This window comes from Salmo salar, chromosome ssa10 (assembly GCF_905237065.1).
Source record: "Salmo salar chromosome ssa10, Ssal_v3.1, whole genome shotgun sequence".
In the NCBI taxonomy this organism is placed as follows: Eukaryota; Metazoa; Chordata; class Actinopteri; order Salmoniformes; family Salmonidae; genus Salmo; species Salmo salar.
The window spans coordinates 102,432,386-102,453,045 of record NC_059451.1 but is presented as its reverse complement, the minus strand read 5'-3'; the positions used below and the strand labels follow the sequence as shown (position 1 = coordinate 102,453,045).

The window sequence follows — 20,660 nt, the reverse complement described above, 5'->3', positions numbered from 1 at the left end:
GTGAGCTCGCAGTGAGTCGTCGAGCCACGGAGCAGGAGGGGAGGGTACTCTACTGTGTTGTTCAAATTGGTGAATCCAACTGTGGTTTGTGACTACTATGATTTCCCATTGTAGCCAATTCAATTGCAGAAATTCCATTACCGATTTAAAAATATATATATATTTTTTTTTTAAATACAATTGGGTAATGAAATTTAATCACTTAATAATTCATAAACAAAATTGATATCAGTAAAAACACGAACTAATTGATAGGTTTACCTTCTGTCATGAGGGAGAGAAAATATCTTCGATAAGTGGGTTTTTGTTACCGGAATTAAGGCAAAGTTTCTTAAACTTACAGAAGGCAGAAACATTTATCCATCATTTAAATTTGTGGTTATATTAGTTGTCGGGGGTCATTATTTCAACATTATTGTGTTTTGATGTATTTCTTATACTTTTTAAGACTTTCTTTTTTTCTGGTAGATGTTTTCTGAGACCCCTTTTCCATCTGTTTGAGCAGAAATCAAGGCCTTTGCTTATTCCTAATTTTTTGGATGGAAAATGGTTGAAAATGTATATATGCCAGCACATCCCAAACTCTGTCCTCGGGACCCCTAGGGATGCACGTTTTGGTTTTTGCCCTAGCACTACACAGCTGATTCAAATACTCAACAAGCTTTGATAATGTGAATCAGCTGTGTAGTGCTAGGGCAAAACCAAAACGTGCATCCCTAGGGGTCCCGAGGACAGAGTTTGGGAAACCCTGATATATACCTTAATTAAAAATAAATAAATATATATATATATATATATGACTTAGCTTTCATTTGATATGCTCCTATGAATTTCACGTTGCTGCTCATGGGTCCTTTTTCATGGAAATGACCAGGGCTAGCAATTGCCAGGGAACTCCCGATACGATATTATCACGATACTTAGGTACTGATACAATGTGTATTTAGATTCTCACGATTCTATATATATTTATATATAAATATTGCGTTTCAATACTGCTATTTTATTGCAATTAAATGTTTCAAACATATTGCTCACCATATGTCTGTTGCAGAGGGACAAGAGGGAGCTTTGAGAACACAAGTTTTGATCAGTCATTTAAATAAAATTGCTGGAAGCAAATTCTCACTATTTAAAAAGATGGAGAGCAAGCTATGCCGGTACAGCTGACTAGCGCAAAAATAATATTGCGATATATTGCCAAAAGTAATATCCCGATATGTAACTTGATTAAAAAAATAAAAATAATAATCTTATCACTAGCAGGTAAGGTCCTGGATTACACTGGAAATGACATTGAGTCAGCTCCCTCATGACATTGAGTGACACTCTTCTTCTAAGGGTTACCATACAAACAATTAATTCAGATCCTGACACCAGTCTTATAATGGCTTGTGTTTAAGGTGCTGTTATAATAGTCTCATATCAGAGCACTGTTAAGAGGGATATATTTCATATAAGGATATTTGATGTAAACAGTTGGATGTACTTCAGGGAGCCATGGTTGCTCACTGATATGGCACACAGAGCTTGTGGTCAATGCAACTTAGATGTATTTGTTCTGTGTTTACAGATGGGACCCACAGTGTGTGATCCACTTGACCACTATGTTCAGGTAAACCTGAAAGAATTGGGCTTCACTTGGTTTCAATAGAAATGTTTGATGTTAGTCGATGAGTGCATTTGCACTAAGTTAATGAGTGCATCAACACCCCGCCTTAAACAATCTTCTCCAGGGATGTGCCCTTGGCCCCAGAGGAGCTGCAGTTCCTGGTCGAGAAGGTCCTGAGGATGTTCTTCAAACTAGACCTGCAGGAGATCCCACCTTTGGTCTACCAGCTGCTGCTGCTGGCTGCTAAGGTGTGTGCGTGTTTGTATGTACAATGTCCTATATGTTTCCACATAGCTTGGTGAATGAACAACCTCTTGTGTTTGTGTTGTCTACCAGGGCTGTAAGAAACAGGTCCTGGAAGGAATCATCAGCTACTTTAAAGAGCAGGATCTTCGCCAGAAAGAGGAACAGAAAGATGGAGAGTGAGTGAGCATTATGACACCAATAATCCACAATGTCTAATTCAATGACAAGCTGTGTGTGAACTTCCTTGATGAGAAGACTCTACGATCTCTCTCTCTCTCTCTCACACACACACACACACACACACACACACACACACACACACACACACACACACACACAGGAGTATGGATGTGGAGGTTCAGTCCATTCCTCAGGACCAGCTGAGGCATGTGGAGGGCACAGCCATCCTGCATATAGTTTTTGCCGTGCGGCTTGACCAGGAGCTGGGGAGGGAGTTCCTGAAAAGTGTTAAGGTCCCACATACACTCTCACGTACTGTCTCACCCACCCCTTAAATAGATTGACAGTAATGATAAAGAAGGGGGGTTTTATTGGTGTGCTGTTCATACTGCTTTTGGAGTGAGGCTTTAAATTGTCTATAAATTGAAAATTGTTATTATCCAGATATTCATGAATTCAGTCACCCGTATGTATGTTGAATAGTGTTCAGTGTGGTGCTTAGACAGTGTTGACTGTGTGTTTGGTCTCTGTCCTCTGCAGGGGTCCCAGGGGGAGCTCTGTCCGTTCAGCATTGCTCTGCTGCTCTCGGTGGCCAGGATTCAACGCTACGAGGAGCAGGTAGGAACCCAGACAACCTCCAATCACAAAAATTATCTTTCTCAATTTGTCTTTCCTATGTTCCTCGCATCTTCTCTTTGCCTGCTTCTCAAAATGCATGGGAGGAGAAGATTTAGAGGGGAAGGAGCTTGAAACTACGTCTCCAATGAGGAGACTGTACGCAAGGAATCGAGGAAAGACCATTGGGGAAAGCCTCTCACCCTCCCTTCTCTCCTAACCCTCCCTGTTTTACCCTTTACCCCCTCCCTCCCTGGTGGTGTAGTTGTTTGATTTCTTGAAGGGGGCGATCACTAAGGGCTTCAAGGATGAGCAGCTGCAGCAGGGCTCCAAGTTCCTGCAGGACCTGCTGCCTCAGCGCTGCAGCTTTGCTCAGATGATCCTGGACACTGTCAAGAACAGGTCAGGGCTCGTATTCAGAAAGCCGTTTGGAGTAGGAGTGCTGATCTAGCATCAGGTCCTCCCTGTCCATATAATCTTATTCATTATGATCTAAAAGGGAGAACTGATCCTTACTCCAGCATCACCTCAGGGGGATGCTAGTGTGGTAACTAAGGACCCCATCACTGACCTTTGACCCCTGCAGTGTGTTTGGCTGGGACCATGTGACCCAAGGGCTGGTCCAACTGGGCTTCATCCTCATGGACGCCTTTGGCCCCAAGGCAGGGCCGTTCGGGAAGACTGCAACCGAAGGGGCCAACGCCACAGCCAAAACACCCACACAGCAGGCCTGTCGGCTGGGGGGACAGGTACTCTTGGAGGGCTTCAAGGTACGGTGACTATGACCTCCTCCCCTGGATCATTTAATGTAGACTGACAGTGATTAATGAATAGGTTATATAAGGAACAGGATCTGAAGTGACAGCCACGTGCTAATGTCATTATACTGATTATGATCAATCTGTTAGTTCTCAGCTGAAGCACTATATCTGATTTGGGATGATTCTGATCCCCAGTTGCCTTTCAAAGAGCTGATTTTGTTAGGACTAACCTGGTTAAACCAGACTGAATATTTCGCTCAGTGAAACAATGGTGAGCGCATAATTCAGTCTGCTTTAACCAGGCTATAATATTAGAGTGCTGTAACAGGCAATGTATTTTGGAAGACTGAATATTAAAGCAGCTCTCCTGTAAGATATCTCCTGTTCATCTGATATTTCAACCACTTTCTTTGGTTTATTTGAACAGATGCATGAGCCAATCAGGGGTGAGATTCTGGAGCAAGTCCTGAACCGATTGGTCACCAAAACGGCCTCCCCTGTCACTCATTACATAGGTAAATATACTTATCTTGTTCTCCTTGCGCTCTGATGGGATAGGTGTATTTTTTGGTTTGTTGCTATTTGGCATTAGGCCTTTTGCATACACATGTCCAATCCTCTCAGATCTCTACGTGTCCAGACGGTTGGGGCTAGGGATTGTTTCTGGATGTTGTCTGATTTCCCTCTCATCTTCATCATCAGATCTCCTCTCGGACATTGTGGTCTCGGCTCCCATGATCCTTCTGGAGTCATCATCCAAGGTGACAGAGACGTTTGATCACCTGTCCTACCTGCCACTGGCCACCGTGCAGGGGCTACTCAAGGCTGTCCAGGTAACACACACACACACACACACACACACACACACACACACACACACACACACACACAACACACACCAGGCCCAGTGCAGGGGCTGCTTGTGTGATCTCTCTCTCTGTGGTGTCCCCAGCCTCTGCTGAAGGTCAGTATGTCCATGAAGGATGCTCTGATTCTCGTTCTGAGGAAGGCCATGTTCTCCAGGTAAGTTCCCCCTCCCTCTGTCCTAACCATACATAGCTCTGATCAGAGATGGGGCCGTAAGTATCAAGTGTCTCAGAGTAGGAGTATTAATCTAGGATCAGGTCACCCCTGTCCATGTTGTCTTTTTCATTGTGATGTAAAAGGCCAAACTGATCCTAAATCAGCAATCCTACTCTGAGACACTTGATTCATACAGCCCCTGGGCTCGTACTCAATTAATCTTTCCTGTCATGTGACCCCTGCAGCCAGTTGGATGGGAGGAAATCTGCGGTGACGGGCTTCCTGCTGCTGCTGAAGAACTTCCGGGTCCTGGGTAGCATGGCTTCCAGCCAAGCCAGCCAGGCCATCTCCTCCAGCCAGGTGTGTGTGTCTCGGTCTGTCTGATATTAGTGTCTTGATATCAGTACCACCACTCATAGTGACTGAGTGCACACTGAGTGTACCTCTGCACTTTCGTTCATGTATTCAAGCCATTATGAGGGAATTTCTATTGGTCCATTCACCTGTGACTTGTCCTGTGCCCAGGTCCAGGTGGACGTTCACTCCCGCTACAACTCTGCTGCCAACGAGGCCTTCTGCCTGGAGATCCTCAGCAGCCTGCGCCGATGTCTGGGCCAGCAGGCCGACGTACGACTCATGCTCTACGAGGTCGGAACCCCCACACCACAACGTCTAGCCTGGTCCCAGATCTGTTCGTACCAATGACCATTACAAGACAGTGACCATAGGTGTTCACAAAACGGCACAAAAATATTTGGGATGAGGCTACACAATGTCAGCTTTGGCTGATAAGTATATACAAAAGTATATATATATATACAAAAGTATGTGGACACCCCTTCAAATTAGTGGATTCTGCTATTTCAGCCACACTGTTGCTGACAGGTGTATAAAATCGACAGCCATGCAATCTCCATATACAAACATTATTTATATCTGTAATAAAAACCTTTTCTAATTGGCTGGGCCTGGCTTCCCAGTGGCTGCACCCATGCCAATTCATGTCAAATCCATAGATTAGGGCATAATGAATTTATTTCAATTGACTGATTTCCTTCTTTCTATGAACTGTAACTCAGTAAAATCTTTGAAATTGTTGCATTTACATTTTTCAGTATACATATTATCTTCTAACACAAGGTTGTCATGTGTGCCTTATTTGTAGGGTTTCCATGATGTCCTCCGCCGCAACTCTCAACTAGCAAGCTCCATCATGCAGACCCTGCTCTCGCAGGTGTGTGTGATATCTTAAGGTGTAATTACATGTGGTATATTGCACTGTGATTTGACGCATGTGTTCTGTCTAGGTGAGGCGATACTATGAGCCAGAGCAGGACCTTCTGCCCCCAGTGAAGCTGGAGTTATGCATCGGTGCTCAAGGAGACCAAGTCTTCCTCCAGGAGCCTCTGGTATTAACTTTTACCTATTATGTCACGTGCGCGTGTGTGCGTGCATGTGTGTGTGTGTATGTGTGTGTGTGCAGAAGTGGCCCAACTAGTGAGCAGCACAGTCCACTCTACTGCTTTTCTCTCCCTTGTCTGGCATGCTTGTATGTGTGTGGCGTGCGTCCACAAGAACATCAAGACATTGATGCTTCCTGTTCCTCTCAGGCCCATCTGTTGAGTTGCACAGTCCACTGCCTGCTGTGGTACCAGGGAATGCGCCGTTCAGCCCGGCCCAACGCAGGCGGGAGTGACGATGATGATGATGATGAAGAGGGGGGATTTCAGAACGAGCTGCAGAGCATCCTGGAGAGCATCATGCGCCGGATGATCAAGTGTGAATTGGAGGACTTTGAGCTGGTGCGTATCAGAGTAGTGACTTTAATAGAACAGTGTGTGAAGCACCTTAAATATACTTTGTATCCCTCATTTACTCAAGTGTTTCCATTATTTGGCAGTTACCTGTATATACAGGTAGGAGCAGATCCAGGGCTCTACGCTGACCTATTTTACAAGGACCATGTGTGTGCCTCAGTTGAAAAATGTAGGCGTACACAAAGAAATGTAGGAGCACAATGAAAACTATTTGAGGTAATAAAGCTAGAATTCAGAATTTTTCTAGGCTCACTGATGTTCCTAAATTTAATTTCCAGGTCGCACAGCAAAATATTTAGGCGTGTATGCGAGTAGAGCCCTGAGATCTGCATATTATATTACAGCAGGTCACATACAGAAAGTCCTGTTTGGTCCACACGCGTCGCAGTATGCCATCTGTACTGTTAGGTTCTCATTTTTCAGAGTAAATAACCCACGGACACTATAGAAACTTTAACCAAGTTTAATTATTCCCAAAGGTTCTGTACAGCTGAAATCAGACAGCAAAACATTTCAGACATCACAGTTTATATGCATCCTACTTAAGACACTCCTCCTTACAGTTTATGGCTCCACAGGAAAGAAGGTAACCAGATACTAACCCTGATTACTCCCTTAGGGGAACTGACCTCACCTCCTGACCTCAACCCCTCCTTCACCTAATCCACAGATATCCATTTGTCTTCCCTATATCAACACATCGCTCTCCTCTCCTCCATCAAACACATTCCAAAGCCTTCTGTCTTTCTTCAGAGAACCATTAACTTCTAACACAACAGCCAGTCTCTTTCATTTCCTATCATTCATTTGCTACCTCAATGATCAAAGTTTAGCTGATTCCAACAGTATCTCTACAAGCCTTTTTGTCTTTTTTGGGATTCTACCTGCCGTTCAAGGGCCTTTTTTCAACCTTCTCTCAAATAAACATTTAAAAATATGTAGTTATGGTTAGTTTAGTTTATCATAAGGAGTACTGTAATAATATTTTAAAGGTTGCAGTTAGTGGTAGTGTAATCTGTGGTTAAGGTCAACTCTGTAAGAAAATCTTACAGGGGGAGAGAAGTGGAATGCTTTTGAGTGGTAGAATGAACAACAGTAGAGTATTTTATTAGGGGTGCTGGCAGCGATGCTGTAAGCAAGCAAACCTATTATTTCTGATGGAATTCTTTCTTTCGCACTTGTCGCAATGTCTCAATGCCCGATTGGTTAAAAAGTATACTTTGGCTATATCAACACTGCTACTCTCAGACACCAAAAATGTCACCAATTGGTTTAAGTTTAAGGCTCAGCCCCTTCACCCCGTTTGACGTACAACCACAAAACTTGGTATAGCATTGTTTCTTGTCATAAGGACCACATTTTCCTCAAGGCATCTTTATAAAAAAAAAAACATATTTGTGTCCTCAATTAAACCCTAATAACTTAACTTCTCTTCGCTCTATCAACTTGAAACTTGCACATAGTGTTTTGAATTGTACGTTTACACGAGGGATGATGTATAATGCTTCCTTATTTAACCTTTATCTATACAGGTAAGTCAATTAAGAAATATTTGTATTTACAATGACGGCTTGTCCAGTGGCAGAGATTACAACAACAGTACACTGTGACTGAAGTGATGTAATCTCTGCAACCCCCCCCCTCCAGGATAAGTCGGCTGAGTTCTCCCTGTCCAGTGTGGGGGTGAAGAATAGCATCTACGCCATGCTGGTGATGGGAGTGTACGAGGTGCTCATCGAATACAACTTCACCAAGGCCAACTACAGGTAACCTGAAGAAGACTGGCTCACTGGATCTGTGGGAGAAGCCACTGTATCAGGGTTTTGAATAATGAACTTGTGTGCTCAGATGCTTAAATCAATGTTTACAAATTAGGAACGTTTTTTCAGGATGCTCCGTCCCCGTGAAGTAAAAGAGTGGGAAACGTGCTGAATAGGATTTTTATTTATTTCAATGTGTCAAGCGACAACTCTTGAGGATGTGTAGGACTAGGATGGATAGTATGCTACATTGTGAGACGGTGAGTGAATTTGTCTTTTACTATGACACTGTGTGTTGCAGTAAGAGTCTTTTCGAGGAACTGCTGGAGCTGTTTAGTCGCTATAACAAGCTGTCTGAGATCCTGAAGGAGAAGTCTGGAAAGGGCAAGAACAGCAAGAGCCCTCGAAGCCTGCTGTCTATGGGCTTTGTGTCAACACTGCTCACTGCACTCTTCAGGTGTGTGTGTGTATGGGGGAATGTATTTTCTGTCAAGGCTGCATAGACAAGTGCCACATTTTAGTTCAAAGTCATACAGTACCTGTGTGTGTCTTGCACCTGAAAGTGTGTGTGTTCTTCCAGAGACAGCGCTCAGAGCAGAGAGGAGGCTCTGTTGGTGCTGCGCTCTAGTGGGGACTTCCTGCGTTACGCTGTGAGCGTGGCTCTGCAAAAGATTACACAGTTGGAGGAAACTGGACACACTGACGGCCCCGACGGACAGAACACAGACAAGACCTTCCACCACCTCTGTGACATCACTAGGTCAGATTCTATCTGAGAGATCAGCAGGTTATATTCTCTGTGACACCACCTAGTAAGATTCTCTATGACATCGCTTGGTTAGATTCTCTGACATCAACTGGTCATATTCTCTGAGACCTCAACTGGTTTATCCCCCGCCTCCCCCAGTGTCTTGATGTGGCGGTACACCAACATCCCGTGTGCAGTGGAGGATGCTGGGAAGAAGGAGAAGCGTTGCAGTGTGTCGCTGCTGTGTCTGGAGGGCTTGCTGAGGATCTTCAGCACCGGGCAGCAGCGCTACCCAGCCAGGGTGGCCCAGCTCCTTTCTGCCATCGGTGGGACACACACAAACTGCTCTCATTCTCAATGCGTCACACCAAGGGGTCTTCTGTAAAGCTCAAATCCTGAAATGAGATACTTTAAAGTTTCAACTATCTTTCAAATAATCTATTGATATCAATGCAAAACCACAGTGGATATCCCATTTGAAATACAGAATATATTTTATAAGGGAGAGCTGGCCAAGATGTCTCCAGTTTAAAAACACATGATCATACTTTCAGAACAGACACAATTAAGAAACTTTGCGACCACAAAACTAAAATCCCCAGACAGCTCTCATTCACAATGCTTTCAGAACAGGGAGTTTACTTAAGGCCCAAGTCTTGACTCCACACACTTTGAACTACCACACAGAACTGTTCATTCACACTCGTCAATTGAATGAATTAAATAAGTTATTGTGAATGGCTTCCTCGTCAAAGTCGGTTCCTGTAGATATGATTTTGTGAATAACAGATGTCTTGTCCGTAACAGTTTGTAAAAACATATAATGTGGTGGTTTCCTTTCAGATGTCTCTGTGGAGGAAGGGAGTGATCATGGGCCAGGGAATGCCAGCGTCACAGAGAAGACTGCTTTCTACATTCGCCAGTTCCAGGTGTGACTGAAGTGTTAAAGTATACAGGATGTGACCTTGGACAGATTCTAGATCATTCTGTTCAAGTCAAAATCAAATAAAATGTTATTTGTCACATGCACCGAATACAACAGCTGTAGACTTTACAGTGAAATGCTTACTTACAAGCCCTTAACCAGCAATGCATATTTAAGAAAAATACCTAAAAATAAATGAAATTAACAAATAATTAAAGAGCAGCAGTAAAATAACAATAGCGAGGCTATATACAGGGGGTACCGGTACAGAGTCAATGTGCGGGGGCACCGATTAGTCCCGGTAATTGAGGTAATATGTAGGTAGAGTTATTATAGTGACTATGCATAGATAATAACAGAGAGTAGCAGCAGTGTAAAGGGGGGGGGGGTGCAATGAAAATAGTCTGGGTAGCCATTTGATTAGATGTTCAGGAGTCTTATGGCTTGGGGGTAGAAGCTGTTTAGAAGCCTCTTGGAACTAGATTTGGTGCTTCGATACTGCTTGCCGTCGGTAGCAGAGAGAACGGTCTATGACTAGGGTGGCTGGAGGCTTTGGCAATTTTTAGGGCCTTCCTCTGACACCGCCTGGTATAGAGGTCCTGGATGGCAGGAAGCTTGGCCCCAGTGATGTACTGGACCAAACTAACTACTAGAGTTCGACCGATTATGATTTTTCAACGCCGATGCCGATTATTGGAGGACCAAAAAAAGCCGATACAGATTAATCGGCCGATTTAAAAATAAATAAATAATAATAATAAAATATTATAATTTTTTAAAAAAAAAAAATAAAGGATCTATATATATTTTTTTATATATTTGTAATAATGACAATTACAACAATTCTGAATGAACACTTATTTTAACTTAATATAATACATCAATAAAATCAATTTAGCCTCAAATAAATAATGAAACATGTTCAATTTGGTTTAAATAATGCAAAACAAAGTGTTGGAGAAGAAAGTAAAAGCCCAATATGTGCCATGTAAGAAAGCTAACGTTTAAGTGCCTTGCTCAGAACATGGGAACATATGAAAGCTGGTGGTTCCTTTTAACATGAGTCTTCAATATTCCCAGGTAAGAAGTTGTAGTTATTATAGGAATTATAGGACTATTTCTCTCTATAAGATTTGTATTTCATATACCTTTGACTATTGGATGTTCTTATAGGCACTTTAGTATTGCCAGTGTAAGTGTAGCTTCCGTCCCTCTCCTTGCTCCTACCTGGGCTCGAACCAGGAACACATCGACAACAGCCACCCTCGAAGCAGCGTTACCCATGTAGAGGAAGGGGAATAACTACTCCAAGTCTCAGAGCGAGTGACGTTTGAAACGCTATTAGCGCGCACCCCGCTAACCAGCTAGCCATTTCACATCAGTTACACCAGCCTAATCTTGGGAGTTGATAGGCTTGAAGGGGTGGGTATAATTTGTGGAACGTTCCAACAGGAATCTGTTCCAAAAAACGTAAAGTAAAAGGTTGCCAACCAACAACGCATACAAAGTAGCAACCCATACAAACCTAGCTAACTAGCTGCCGAATAGGCATCAACTCACCACGTAGCTTATTCTTAATGTTTGTCCGTAGGCAACCAGAGTGAGGACAGACATTTTTCAGAATAAACGTGACAAGTGAAAAACGCAATGAAATAGACCACTCCCTACCTGGTATCTTATTCTGCCGCTATACAACTTTGTATGCGTTGTTTTATGGCAACCTTGTTATTTACGAAGTTTTTGGAAAAGATTCCTGTTGGAACGTTCCACAAATTATACCCACCCGGCTTGAAGTCATAAACGGCTTGAAGCACAGCGAAGAGCTGCTGGCAAAACGCACGAAAGTGCTGTTTGAATGAATGCTTACGAGCCTGCTGGTGCCTACCACCGCTCAGTCAGACTGCTCTATCAAATCATAGACTTAATTATAATATAATAAACACACAGAAATACGAGCCTTAGGTCATTAATATGGTCGAATCCGGAAACTATCATCTCGAAAACAAAATGTTTTTTTCTTTCAGTGAAATACGGAACCGTTCCGTATTTTATCTAACGGGTGGCATCCCTAAGTCTAAATATTCCTGTTACATTGCACAACCTTCAATGTTATGTCATAATTACGTAAAATTCTGGCAAATTAGTTCGCAAAGAGCCAGGCGGCCCAAACTGTTGCATATACCCTGACTCTGTGTGCAATGAACGCAAGAGAAGTGACACAATTTCATGTTAGCAGGCAATATTAAGTAAATATGCAGGTTTAAAAATATATACTTGTGTATTGATTTTAAAGAAAGGCATTGATGTTTATGGTTAAGTACATTGGTGCAACGACAGTGCTTTTTTCGCAAATGCGCTTGTTAAATCAACACCCGTTCGTCGAAGTAGGCTGTGATCCAATGAGAAATTAACAGGCACCGCATCGATTATATGCAACGCAGGACACGTTAGATAAACTAGTAATATCATCAACCATGTGTAGTTAACTAGTGATTATGTTAAGATTGATAGTTTTTTATAAGATAAGTTTAATGCTAGCTAGCAACTTACCTTGGCTTCTTGCTGCCCTCGCGTAACAGGTAGTCAGCCTGCCATGCAGGGTCCTCGTGGAGTGCAATGTAAGGCAGGTGGTTAGAGCGTTGGACTAGTAACCAAAGGTTGCAAAAACGAATCCCCCCTGAACAAGGCAGTTAACCCCCGTTCCTAGGCCGTCATTGAAAATAAGAATGTGTTCTTAATCTGACTAGCCTAGTTAAATAAAGGTGTAAAAACATTTTTTTTTAAACGGCAAATCGGTGGCCAAAAATACCGATTACCGATTGTTATGAAAACTTGAAATCGGCCCCAATTAATCGGCCATTCCCATTAATCGGTCGACCTCTACTAACTACCCTCTCTAGTGCCTTGCGGTTGGAGGCCGAGCTATTGCCATACCAGGCAGTGATGCAAGTCGTCAGGATGCGCTTGACGGTGCAGCTGTAGAATCTTTTAGGACCCATGCCAAATCTTTTCAGTCTCCTGAGGGGGAATAGGTTTTGTCGTGCCCTCTTCATGACTGTCTTGGTGTGCTTGGGCAATGTTAGTTTGTTGGTGATGTGTACGCCAAGGAACTTGAAGCTCTCAACCTGCTCCACTACAGCACCGTTGATGTGAATGGGGGCGAGCTCGTTCCTCCTTTTCCTGTAGTCCACAATCATCTCCTTTGTCTTGATCATGTTGAGGGAGAGGTTGTTGTCCTTGCACCACACGGCCAGGTCTCTGACCTCCTCCCTATAGGCTGTCTCATCGTTGTCGGTGATCAGGCCTACCACTGTTGTCATCGGCAAACTTAATGATGGTGTTGGAGTCGTGCTTGGCCACGCAGTCATGAGTGAACAGGGAGTACAGGAGGGGACTGAGCACACACCCCTGAGGGACCCCCGTGTTGAGGATCAGCGTGGCGGATGTGTTGTTACCTTCCCTTACCACCTGGGGGCGGCCTGTCAGGAATTCCAGGATCAGCGAAGTTCTGTTCAGCAATGGGAAGGATGCGCACACACAGCCAACATCAGCTGGTGAGAGCAAGCAATGAGTGTGGGCAGATAGGCTGTGCTCCAGATCTGATTATACACATCGCACAGGCGACTGTCTTGCTTCCCCGTAGCTAACCAGTCACCACCAGCCACTACCCTTTGCCTGGTTAAGAAACTGCTTTATGAAATGAAAACAATAGCAGCATTGAGTTTAATAGTAAACAACAGTCTAGCTATGTTTGTCACTCCCTTGAGTTTCGAAAAGTAGGCTGTCTTTGCATTTGTAGTCTCACTCAACCCTCCCACTTTCCCCACTGCATTTCATAGCCAGGTTATGTAGCCAACGTAGCCAAGTCTCCCTCTTTTACCCAGAAAAAGGCTTGAAGATTAACACACAAAAAAATGTACCCATAATACCGGCGCTACATTTTTTTTATTTCTATTGTGCAATGGTGGGCCACATTTTATATTCATAAAGCGTATCGCGGACCGTTCTAAAACTAGGCTACTTGCGGACCGGACTGTTAACCATTTGTTAGGCTACACCTTGTTCAGTCATGTTACTCCATTAGCTAGCTATAGCTAACAACCTGGGGTGCGTTCAGCAGGATCCAACGTTTTGGAACGTTCAGATGGAAGTATGCTATGTAGAACAAACATGCCTCAGACATGTTGAATAAGGAATAACGTTTGCTCTATTCATGGAATTTCTATCTGCAAAGTTCGAGAACGTGGCACAGAAAGAACTCTGACTTGGACTCTGACTTGAGCACAGGGGACTTGGGACTCGATTCGTACTCAGTTTAGTGACTCGACTACATCACTGGGCGAAACACTCATTAGCTCCCATTCTACTTCTGGACATCAATGTGTCTGCAGCGTCTGTGGAACATTGATTACAATGACAATGACACAACCGACTGACGGAGGTGCAACTCATACTACTTTGACAATACTTTGCAGCACCATCTGGTGATTTTGCTTCTGTCTCTCTGTGCTTGTGTGTGTCTTTGTTTTGTATGTAATGTGCAATATCTAAGTAGGCTGAATTAGACATTTACATGGCCAGATAACTATTATATGGTCCTATATATTTTTGTAATATTTCTGCGGTTGGGAAGAGAATAGGATGTAATGCATACAAATATGTTGGTAGGACAAGGGTATGTACAGTACCAGTCAAAAGTTTGGACACACCTACTCATTCCAGGGTTTTTCTTTATTTGTACTATTTTCTACATTGTAGGATAATAGTGAATACATCAAAACTATGAAATTACACATATGGAATCATGTAGTAACCAAAAAAGTGTTCAACAAATCGAAATATATTTTATATGAGATTCTACAAAGTAGCCACCTTTTGCCTTGATGACAGCTTTGCAAACTCTTGGCATTCTGTCAACCAGCTTCATGAGGTAGTCACCTGGAATGCATTTAAATTAACAGGTGTGCCTTGTTAAAAGTTCATTTGTGGAGCCAATCAGTTGTGTTGTGACAAGGTAGGGATGGTATACAGAAGATAGCCCTATTTGGTAAAAGACGAAGTCCATATTATGGCAAGAACAGCTCAAATAAGCAAAGAGAAACGACAGTCCATCATTACTTTTAAGACAAGAAGGTTAGTCAAAGTTTCTTGAAGTGCAGTCACAAAAACCATCAAGCACTATGATGAAACTGGCTCTCATGAGGACTGCCATTAGAGTTACCAGCCTCAGAAATTGCAGCCCAAATAAATGCTTCAGAGTTCAAGTAACAGACCAATCTCAACATCAACTATTCAGAGGACACTGTGATTCAGGCCTTCATGGCCGAACTGCTGCAAAGAAACCACTACTAAAGGACACCAATAAGAAGAAGAGACTTCCTTGGGCCAAGAAACACGAGCAATGGACATTAGACCGGTGGAAATCTGTCCTTTGTTCTGATGAGTCCAAATTTGAGATTTTTGGTTACAACCGCCGTGTCTTTGTGAAACGCCGAGTAGGTGAACGGATGATCTCCGCATGTGGTTCCCACAATGAAGCTTAGAGGAGGTGGTGTGGGGGTGCTTTGCTGGTGACACTGATTTATTTAGAATTCAAGGCACACTTAACCAGCATGGCTACCACTGCAGCGATACGCCATCCAATTTGGTTTGCACTTAGTCCCACTATCATTTGTTTTTCAACAGGACAATGATCCAACACCTCCAGGCTGTGTTAGGGCAATTTGACCAAGAAGGAGAGTGATGGAGTGTTGCATCAGATGACCTGGCCTCCACAATCACCCAACCTCAACCCAATTGAGATGGTTAGGGATGAGTTGGACTGCAGAGTGAAGGAAAAGCAGCCAACAAGTGCTCAGCATATGTAGGATCTCCTTCAAGACTGTTGGAAAAGCATTCCAGGCGAAGCTGATTGATAGAATGCCAAGATTGTGCAAAGCTGTCGTCAAGGCAAAGAGTGGCTACTTTGAAGAATGTCAAATATAAAATATATTTTGAACCAACACTTTTTTTGGTTACTACGTGATTTCATGTGTTATTTCATAGTTTTGATGTCTTCACTATTCCACAATGTAGAAAATAGTACAAATAAAGAAAAAAACTTGAATGAGTAGGTGTCCAAACTTTTGACTGGTACTGTATGTTTGTGCACATGGAATGAGGCAATACAAAATGTGATGTGACTAAAATTAAAATACATTTACAAAAATGATTAAGACTAGGCTAAATCTAAAAGAAAAGTGCCAAAATTAACACTGTTGCCCTGTCCATCCACAGAGGGCACTGTTCACCCAGCTGAGTGGAGGGGAGGAGGACTTCAACAGCAAGGAGGCTCAGCTCCTGGTAAACATCCTGAGTGTGCTCTCACGCCAGCTGGAACCCTCCTCCCAGCAGGTAGGCACCCTCCCAAGTGCACTTCATAGAGCCAGTGATGATTTGGATGAGTGGGCTAGGCCTCCTGCTCACTCTCTCCTCTCCCCTCTCTCTCTCTCTCCCTCACTCCCAGTTTGTTCAAATGATCACCTGGACAGTGAAAATCTGCAAGGAGACCAGCTTTGGTGAGTAAATGGCAACAGTCAAGGTAAAGTGTTACAGTTTCGAACCCTAGGCCCAAGGCTGCCTGATATGGGCAAATAATCAAATTGCTTTTATTTTTTTTGCCAGCTATTGTGATTGTGATTTCACTTGTGATTTAGATTAAAACCCTTTGGTGAATTGTTGGAACCATAGAAATAAAATATGTATTCCGATTCTATGGTTGGTGTTGTTTGGCATTACAACAACAAAAAGCCAGGTACAGTAGATGTTGTAGGAACCAAAGTGTTGGTCAGAGTTTCCCAGGGGACCCTTATTAAGTTAGAATGTTACTCTCATGGCATGAGATATTGCACATATCAATATTGCAATTTTGATAAAAATTCAATGAATTGATTTTAAAACACTGCCGATTGAACAGGTCTGAACTGACACAATGGAGCCATTTGAATTCTGTCACAACATACGCAAGAGCTTTTGTTCCTAAGAATCAGTTTGGCATTAATGCTGCTAAGAGTTCTGCATTTAATAGAACGGGAAGTGGTTATGTCTCTTTTTCCTTTCTTTTCCTCATTCATTCACTCCCTCCCTCTTTATTTCTCTTACTCCCTCCCTCAATCTTTCACTCACTCACTCCCTCCGGCTTCCTTTTCCTCCCTCCCTCCAGAGGACGTAGCGTTCAGTAAAGGCCTGCTCTCCCTGCTCTTCAGTGTGCACGTGCTCTACAAGAGTCCCGTCAGTCTGTTGTGGGAGCTTTGTCAAGACATACACAGTCAGCTGGGAGACATCGACCAGGTACCGACTGCTACAGACCGCATTGTATCACCAGGCAATGTCACTGACAACAACCTTCAGACGGTCATAGTATTTCACCCAAAAGAAGAAATCATTATGATCAGAGAGAAAATGTCAGCGCTGTTTTAGCCTTACTGCAGGGTCGGGGTCAATTTCAATTCCGTTAATTCAGGAATTAAACTGAAATTCAATTTCTTCCTGAATTGAAGTGGAATTGACCCCAATCCTGCCTTACTGTAGCCATACTGTTGTGGTTTAATTATACAATAACAGGATTTGGAAGTGGAGAAGCAGTCTCACTTTGCCATCGTCAACATGAAGACCGCTGCGCCGACAACAGTGAGTGGCGCTTACCTACCTGCCTTTTAAATGCAAAGTGTTATTGTGTCTCACCCTTCCTACCTGATTGACCCTTACCCCTAGGCACGTGTAGATCTAAAAGTAAATTCTTGGTGTTAACTTCACAGTTATGTCCATTGTCCATTTAGCTTTTGGGATGCTCAGCAGGATTTTAGACAGATTATACCTATCCCATCCCTCAAGCTCTACAAGACGTACCTTAGCACGTTTCTCACACTGGCTTTAGCCACGGAGGGAGCAGGGCCCTCGGAGGGTCTGCATTGCGTGACAAATTCCCATGATTTGTGTATCTGTTCGGACCAAACACCTAGCGCGACAGCTAAAATGGATTTGAAAAAGTTTGATTTCAGTTAATAGGGAGAAGTATTTAACAAAATAACTACATGATGGCCTTCACTAATCTGTAACTGTTTATATACAGTGCATTCAGAAAGTATTCAGACCCCTTTTCCACATTGTTACGTTACAACCTTATTCTAAAATGGATTCAATATTTTTTTCCTCATCAATCTACCCACAATACCCCATAACGACAACGCAAAAAGGTTTTTAGAAATTTGTGCAAATGTATTAAACATAAACGGAAATATCACATTTACGTAAGTATTCAGACCCTTTACGCAGTACTTTGTTGAAGCACCTTTGGGTTCTTTGGGTCACCCCCCCCCTGACCATGGCCCTTCTCCCCCAATTTCCTAGCTCTGGCCGGGCAGCCAGTGCTAGGTAGAGTCTTGGTGGTTTCAAACTTCTTCCGTTTAAGAATGATGGAGGTCACTGTTTTCTTGGGGACCTTCAACGCTGCAGACATTTTTTGATACCCTTCCCCAGATCTGTGCCTCTGCACAATCCTGTCTCGGAGCTCTACGGACAATTCCTTCCACCTCATGTTTGTTTTTTGCTCTGACATGCACTGTCAACTGTGGGACCTTATATAGACAAGTGTGTGCCTTTCCAAATCATGTCCAAATCAGTTGAATTTAACAAAGGTGAACTCCAAGTTGTAGAAACATCTCTCAAGGATGATCAATGGAAACAGGATGCACCTGAGCTCAATTTCGAGTCTCATAGCAAAGGGTCTGAATACTTATGTAAATAAGGTATCTGTTGTTTTATACATTTTCTGAAATCTCTAAAAAAAACAGTTTTTTGCTTTGTCATTATGGGGTTTTGTGTGTAGATTGATGAAGAAAATTGTATTTTAGCCATTTTAGATTTAGGTTGTAATGTAACAACGTGGAAAAGGTGAAGGGGTCTGAATACTTTCCGAATGCACTGTATAATAGACATTTCAGTACATTTGTGGACAAAATTCATACTTAACCTTTTAATGTCCTATTTCTCTTCTTTCAGCTCCTGGTGCTGTCTCAGGTGGGGAAAGTATTGGATGAGGTGGACTGGCTGATCACCAAGAAGAAAGGCCAGTTGGTCCCTGACAGGCTCAGCTCTGGTACGGTACACACACAGCATGACTAGTCCTCAACTGGGAAGGATGAGTAGCAGGGTAGAGGATATCTCTACATGTGTAACCTGTGTGTGAATGTGGTACTTGCCCTAGTCCGTCTCTGTCCGTCCCTGTCCTGTCTGCACACACACACACATGCACCATCTTTGTCCTTCATCTTCATGTGTGTGTTTCCAGATGATACCACCCAGGCTGTGGGCCAGCAGGACCCAGTGGAGAAGGCGCTGACGCTGCAGCTGGGGACTCTCCTGACGGCCCTGAACGAGCTGGTCCAGACCGCCCTGCCATCTGGAGTCTGCACTAACACACTGCTGGGAGAGCTGAGCCGTACATACACCATTCTCACCACTCTGGTCAAATATGTAAGTGTGACTTAACTGTTAAGTTCATGTTTTAAGTATCCCTATATTTCTGTTATTACGGGGCTATCACTCTGTTATTAGTTGTTGATGAACCTGGCCTGAGTGCAATGGCAACCATGTAGTTTGCTAATATGGTTTAGTAAACGTTGTTAAACTGGAACCTTGTCGTTGTGTCATTTCGAGTTAACATTAACTATACCCACATACACCATCCTCACCACCCTGGTCAAATTTGTAAGTCTGACTTCACTATACCTACCTACTATATTCCCTCTAAAATGAATTACCCACTTATCTTTTCCTTTGCAGTATATCCAACTGTGCTCAGGCCAACAGGGCCTGCTCCCAGCACGCGTGGAGAAGCTGGTGAGTCTGCAGCATTGCCCTCAATGTACATTACTGTTTTACCTGTCATATGAGCCCCAGATGTGTGTGTGTGTCCACTAAAATCCCTAATACCCCTGTATTTCCAGGTCAAGCTGTCCGGCTCTCACCTGACTCCACAGTGCTACTCCTTCATCACCTACGTGCAGGTATAGCCTCGTGTTGACGTAATCTAGCCTCCCCATCAGCCATTGTCTGCCAGCAGGTGGCATCGTTTGTTTCTGTCCTCGACATTTGACAGTATGGGCCAGATTTACTAAGTGTCTGCACCTGTTTTTTTGAGCAAGGGATAGACTTTCACCCGGTGCAAATGCTAAAAAAACCTTTCTTGTTGACACTGTCCTCTAGCTAGGAGGCCTTTGTTGTTATGACCTTGTGAGATGTGTGTTTTCCTGCAGAGTGGTGAGCTGGCCGGTGGAGGTGCAGATGATAAAAAGAAGAAGAAAAAGGAGGGGGAGGCCACTGCTACAGCATCAGTAAGAGTTTCTGTTAGACCTTTTATTTACAACCACTTCAACTGATCTTCGGAGTCTTGGTCTAACTAAAACCATGTGTGCTGTTCTCTCATTCTCAAGGCCAAACTCCTACGTGAGACCAAGGCCATTCCCAACCTGATCTACAGTATAGAACAGTATGAGAAATACCTCATCACCCTCTCCAAGAAATCAAAGGTATGTAAGGGAGTGGTTTGGGATGGGAGATTGTCTCACATTGAATTGATGAGTGTAGCTGCTTGTAACCAGACAACTCAAGATCTGGAATGGAGGACACAATAGAAGATATAGAGCCGTATGGGCACTTCTCAGTAACAGACCAAGCTCCAGAACTAACCAAAGCACTGCATTATTGTAACAGTGAGAAACAGGTGTCTGGGTGTTATTGTTGTGTAGGTAAACCTGATGCAGTACATGAAACTGAGCACGTCCAGAGATTTCCGCATCAACGCAGCCACTCTGGAGGCAGTGCTGCAGGAGCACGACAACAGTCAGCAAGTGAGCATCAACCATACCACTGACACATACTGCATAGATGACGGCGATCTAAAACTTTGATTTAGTCTCCTATTCACTCAGCTC

General features: G+C 43.3%; 1 protein-coding gene across 2 annotated transcripts in view; it reads left to right on the top strand.

Moving 5' to 3' along the window:
• The window catches only part of fanci (FA complementation group I), a 29,186-nt gene that overhangs the window by 7,312 nt on the left and 1,214 nt on the right, over window positions 1–20,660 (top strand). For both annotated transcript variants that reach the window (XM_014125052.2, XM_014125051.2), the window contains exons 7-37: window positions 1,574–1,615; window positions 1,737–1,860; window positions 1,949–2,034; window positions 2,199–2,331; window positions 2,579–2,656; window positions 2,919–3,055; window positions 3,240–3,423; window positions 3,842–3,929; window positions 4,117–4,247; window positions 4,367–4,437; window positions 4,683–4,797; window positions 4,963–5,085; window positions 5,603–5,671; window positions 5,745–5,846; window positions 6,048–6,239; window positions 7,902–8,020; window positions 8,316–8,471; window positions 8,595–8,774; window positions 8,922–9,088; window positions 9,606–9,691; window positions 15,964–16,080; window positions 16,193–16,244; window positions 16,889–17,016; window positions 17,290–17,355; window positions 18,727–18,823; window positions 19,016–19,200; window positions 19,510–19,566; window positions 19,674–19,733; window positions 19,983–20,060; window positions 20,160–20,255; window positions 20,475–20,576. In XM_014125052.2, the coding sequence (XP_013980527.2) occupies window positions 1,574–1,615; window positions 1,737–1,860; window positions 1,949–2,034; window positions 2,199–2,331; window positions 2,579–2,656; window positions 2,919–3,055; window positions 3,240–3,423; window positions 3,842–3,929; window positions 4,117–4,247; window positions 4,367–4,437; window positions 4,683–4,797; window positions 4,963–5,085; window positions 5,603–5,671; window positions 5,745–5,846; window positions 6,048–6,239; window positions 7,902–8,020; window positions 8,316–8,471; window positions 8,595–8,774; window positions 8,922–9,088; window positions 9,606–9,691; window positions 15,964–16,080; window positions 16,193–16,244; window positions 16,889–17,016; window positions 17,290–17,355; window positions 18,727–18,823; window positions 19,016–19,200; window positions 19,510–19,566; window positions 19,674–19,733; window positions 19,983–20,060; window positions 20,160–20,255; window positions 20,475–20,576 (3,421 nt within the window). The remainder of the gene's footprint in view (window positions 1–1,573; window positions 1,616–1,736; window positions 1,861–1,948; window positions 2,035–2,198; window positions 2,332–2,578; window positions 2,657–2,918; window positions 3,056–3,239; window positions 3,424–3,841; window positions 3,930–4,116; window positions 4,248–4,366; window positions 4,438–4,682; window positions 4,798–4,962; window positions 5,086–5,602; window positions 5,672–5,744; window positions 5,847–6,047; window positions 6,240–7,901; window positions 8,021–8,315; window positions 8,472–8,594; window positions 8,775–8,921; window positions 9,089–9,605; window positions 9,692–15,963; window positions 16,081–16,192; window positions 16,245–16,888; window positions 17,017–17,289; window positions 17,356–18,726; window positions 18,824–19,015; window positions 19,201–19,509; window positions 19,567–19,673; window positions 19,734–19,982; window positions 20,061–20,159; window positions 20,256–20,474; window positions 20,577–20,660) is intronic.